A 4,497-nucleotide genomic window follows, 5' to 3' on the forward strand; every position below is an offset into this window, starting at 1 on the left:
CTCTCTGTGGTTTGTTTCCATAGGCGGTCTGCTCCATGTGCAGCTGAGTAGAGCGACTGAAACTGCTGTTTTTATCATCTACATCAGTGAATTAAAGATTTATTTCAACCAAACCAGAGCTGGTGATTGTTGGAACTGTGGAAAGACTATCAAAGACGGTTTTGGTGAGTTTTATTTTGTTTCTGTCCTCTTTGAATTAAGTAAAAAAGTAAAATTACTTTGTCTATGGAGCCTGTTAGCGAGCAATAGCAATAATACTGCTGATCATCTGCTACATAAAATGACCAGTTTTGTCAGTGGAGTCTGTTGGGCCATATATAACCATTAAAGACGTACAGTGAATAGAGCAAGAATTAGTTACTTTTCATGCCTAGACTGAACTTTTAATTGAGATTGCTGATCTTGATCGTCATAATGTTGAACAAGCACACACCTGACTGATCCTCCTTCTTCTTTTTCTTTTTCTTTTTCTTTTCGACAGCCTCATCATTGCCATCAGAGTCCTGTTCTGATTTCCTCTTTTTATGGTGTTGATGTTCCTGACTATGGTCCTTGTCGGCTTTTCTCTTCTTTTTGACATCCTGCCACTCTGACTTTTCTTCAGGCACGTGTTGTCTCTGTTCAGTCAAACTCTGTTTCTGCTTCTCTTTTGCCTTCTGCTGCAGTTTAGCCAGCAACGCCTGGGACCGAGACTCTTTGGAGGCACTCCCATCATCCTCCTCTCCAAGATATCTGCGAGCAACATGACAAAATTAAATGCAATCTGATTTTCGTGTTTAAACCCCAAGGCTAGTAAATGTAAATTGAGTGTTATGACGTGGGATATTACAGGGACTGTGATTTTACTTTTTTTTTACACTGTTACAACTATATAATTATATTGTTTACTATTATTATTGCATTAACACACATTAACACAGCATTATTATTAATTATTACACCGTTGTTATATATTGTAGTATAAATATGTCTTATTTTTTTATTTTTCTATAAATATTATTGCTGTGTATATTGTGCTATAATGCACACATTTTGACATTGTTGGCTTCTTATTCTCTTATAATTTATCTTTGTTTAGCAACTTAAGCAACTGTAACATTTCCCCCCGGGGATCAATAATGTACTATTGATTGTGATATCTGATATTTTGCACGAATTAAAAAACACTGACAATGTCATGTATTAACGTGACTGTAAGAAGAGAATGTTAGCTAGTAGAGAATAAGCGTTGCCTACCTGTTCACCAGAAACAGAGACATTTCAAACGCCCCAAAAACGTTTTCTATACTTTTAGCCTTCCCGCAGTAGGAAAATATTAACACTGAATGTCAATATACCGCGCCCAGGTTTCTTTAAACTACTGTAAACGCTCAACTTCTACTAAACGACAAAATCCACTACTTTCTCATGTGTTTTCCATACGGTATTGGTCGCTGGTTGATGACGCCACTCAAGCCAGTCGCATTTTACGTCACCAGTCGGGCGCGACCACATTTTTCTCTGCTGAAATTTAAGTAAAAACAAACAAATGTTGCCTTCGGAGCCATTTTTGCATATATGAGCTATTAAACATTTTTAAAAATGTTTTTAAAAAGCACAACTGCAACTACAGCCTAGCGCGAGCGTTTTTTTCCCCGCCATCCCATATGGCTCTGTCCGCCCTGTGACGTCCACCAATCAAAACAAAGTGCAAAAGATTTGAACATAGCGAAGGGAGTCACTCAGTGCGCTCACAGTTAAGGCGTAATTATCGTTATCATTTGTGAAAGATGTATTAGTTAGCCTGCGAATTTTATCTTTGGTGGCCGACTATCAAAAAGAAAAAATGACAGAAGAGTCGGCTGTTAAAGTATGTGTTCGAGTCCGTCCGCTCATTGAGAGGTAAGTTTTGAGCCAACAGCCCATCAGTTACAGCCAGCCTAACGTTAGCGTTAATGCTAATGCCGACTGTTAAAAGTGATGCTAATAATGTGTTGTTAGCGAAATTTTAGAATTAAACAACTAGTTTTAATTTCAGTAAATAATGATAATTGTTCATCTAGCGTCAACGGTAAACTTTGTTTATGTTTTACAAATACAAATGAAACGTTCCTTTATTTATGTAGCTTACTAACCTAATGTTAAGCTAACGTTAGTGTTGCTGTGGAGCTATAGCTCTTATAGTATTAGCTGTCATATCTATACGTTACTTGTTGCTTCAACAAGACTAGACTTGACCAGTGGGTTTCAAACTGGGGTCCGGGGACCGACAGAGGTCCATGAGTGGGTTGTAGGGGGTCCCCAGCAAAAGGAGGAATAGAGTATTTAAACTTTTATCACATTTTTTGGAAGTTGGAAGAACAAGGAGAGAAATATGGTTGGCCGTTTTGGTTTGATTGTAATGTAATAATGTAATTGTATCATTTATAGTGATGTAGTCTGATCACTGTTGGACTATGAAGACTTTATTATCAATTTATCGATTGGGTTTCCCCTGAAGTCATCTTCAAATGTAGAAATATATTCAGAGGTGATTCTTTAAGATAAAATTCTTTCAAATGGGGGTCTGTGGTCTACTGTGCATCTTTTGTGGGGGTTCTGGACATGAAAAAGTTTGGGAACCCCTGGACTCGACTACGAGAGTTGTCTGGAAGACGAGTTGAAACTTTAACTTGACAATGGTGCTGGTGGCTTAACTAATATAATAGAGCTATTTGAGTGCTAAGCTGCCTGTGTATTTATTGCACATACTTATTATTTGAGTTCAGCAGCTTGATGGATGTTGGGAAGAATGACTGACTGATTTTCACTTTGGCACTGTGTCTTCTTCCCGATGGCAAAGGTTTGTATTCAGAGAACAGGGGATAGTGAGGGTCCTCTCTTGTCACAATGCATATGAGAATCAAGACCCTAATCTGTGATATTATTCACATATACTTGTCACTACATAATAATTGGGGATAATACTGTGAACAAAAGGGATGTTTGAGTCTCCTCCAAATATTAGATTTCACTTTAGCTTGTGCTTCCACATTCATTCTCAAAGGGCAACTTTGTCTCTTGAAGATGTTGTTGAAAAAAGCTGGTAATGTTTCCTGGTAATATATCCCAAATGTGTGTCCTTGTTACAGGGAAGAAAGTGCTGCATCGGAGAATCCAGAGCCCGTCCAGCTGTTTTGGAAAGCTGATAAGAAATCAATTCATCAGATTGATGATGGAAATTCCACCAAGAGCTTCAGTTTCGGTATGTTTTGCAGTATGTACAGGATTAAGAAGTGTACCTACTAGTTTTTTCTACTGTTGTTCACTGTTCTCCTCTGTTGTTGACAGACCGAGTGTTCACTGCTGAAGAAACAACCAATCAGCTGTACCAGGACATTGCAAAGCCTCTGGTTGTTTCCTCTGTTGAAGGATACAATGGTATGTAATGGAAACTGAATACAGAGAGTCTTGTCTTCTGGTAACATGTTCCATACACTTACTGTAGCTGAGTGGTGTATATATATTCTGTGTTTAATCCACAGGAACTATATTTGCTTACGGGCAGACATCTTCTGGAAAGACTTTCACCATGATGGGGAGTGACCGTATTCCTGGGGTCATACCTCTGGCTGTGGAAGATGTCTTCCAAACCATTAAAAATGTAAGAATTGCATCACGTTTGATATAGGCCACAGTTTGTCGTGTAATCATTGTTTATTCTAATAAATGACTACTCTTTTGCCCAAAGTGTCCAAAGAAGGAGTTCCTTCTCAGGGTTTCTTACATGGAAATCTACAATGAGACGGTAACTGATCTGCTTGTTGACAGCTGGAAGAGAAAACCCTTGGAAGTCAGAGAGACAATTAATGTAAGTGGGGCATTTTAGCAAATCTGGATCCCTTATCAAATCTTTTTAGGTTTAGTTTTTTCAACATTTGCAAATAACTTAAAGCTACAAAGTGTTACATTTCTGCTTCAAAATGTCTATAAACTCTAGCTCTATGTTCTATATGTAGTTGAGTTGTGTACTTCCATTATGCCAAATGTTTCCAACAATGTTCAAACCCAGAGAAATGTCATTTTATTCAGTTCACGGTGTATGTCTTTGCTTGGCTCTAGATGCTATAACCTCTGTGTAAACACAAGATCCATCAGAGAGTGAGGAAGGAAAGTTGTGAACATGACTAAACATAACAGGAATACAACTTTAATAGATTACCTTGTCTGTATGCATGATTTTAGCAGATAGTTGTCAGATAGTGGTTGTTTAACAATGAAGACAACAACTCCTATGGTCTTGCACTATATCATTTTTGTTTTTGTCTTGATATGAGTGATCCCCTAGCGGCAAAAATGACATACTGTAAATTTTAAGTTAGAACTAACAAACTCTCAAGATTCAGTTTAGTAGTGTAATAACCTTTTGTTGGCTGAAAAGCCTGATTGATGAACATTAGGTACAGCCTTCTAAATAGAATATTAAATGATTATTCTGAGATTGTTCTGAAACAGTTTTGCTGCAATCAGCTTGATCAT

The 4,497-nt window shown here is 37.7% G+C and overlaps 3 protein-coding genes across 3 annotated transcripts in view; 2 read left to right on the plus strand and 1 right to left on the minus strand.

The window, feature by feature from the left end:
* ddx51 (DEAD (Asp-Glu-Ala-Asp) box polypeptide 51) overlaps nt 1-1,437 on the minus strand; it is a 7,535-nt gene extending 6,098 nt beyond the window's left edge. The window contains exons 1-2 of the mRNA XM_035678662.1: nt 1,237-1,437; nt 434-732 (exon numbers count right to left, since the gene is read on the minus strand). Coding sequence (XP_035534555.1) covers nt 434-732; nt 1,237-1,259 — 322 coding nt within the window. The 5' untranslated portion in view covers nt 1,260-1,437. The remainder of the gene's footprint in view (nt 1-433; nt 733-1,236) is intronic.
* Nucleotides 1-4,497, plus strand: part of smim8 (small integral membrane protein 8) — a 31,318-nt gene that overhangs the window by 7,045 nt on the left and 19,776 nt on the right. The window lies entirely within an intron of this gene.
* Nucleotides 1,717-4,497, plus strand: part of cenpe (centromere protein E) — a gene marked incomplete at its 3' end in the record, with an annotated part of 25,077 nt that continues 22,296 nt past the window's right edge. Inside the window, 5 exon segments of the mRNA XM_035679066.1 lie at nt 1,717-1,881; nt 3,111-3,223; nt 3,310-3,399; nt 3,504-3,622; nt 3,710-3,829. Coding sequence (XP_035534959.1) covers nt 1,826-1,881; nt 3,111-3,223; nt 3,310-3,399; nt 3,504-3,622; nt 3,710-3,829 — 498 coding nt within the window.

This window comes from Morone saxatilis, unplaced genomic scaffold (assembly GCF_004916995.1).
Source record: "Morone saxatilis isolate NCDOM2014 unplaced genomic scaffold, NCSU_SB_2.0 Contig7, whole genome shotgun sequence".
Classification (NCBI taxonomy): Eukaryota; Metazoa; Chordata; class Actinopteri; family Moronidae; genus Morone; species Morone saxatilis.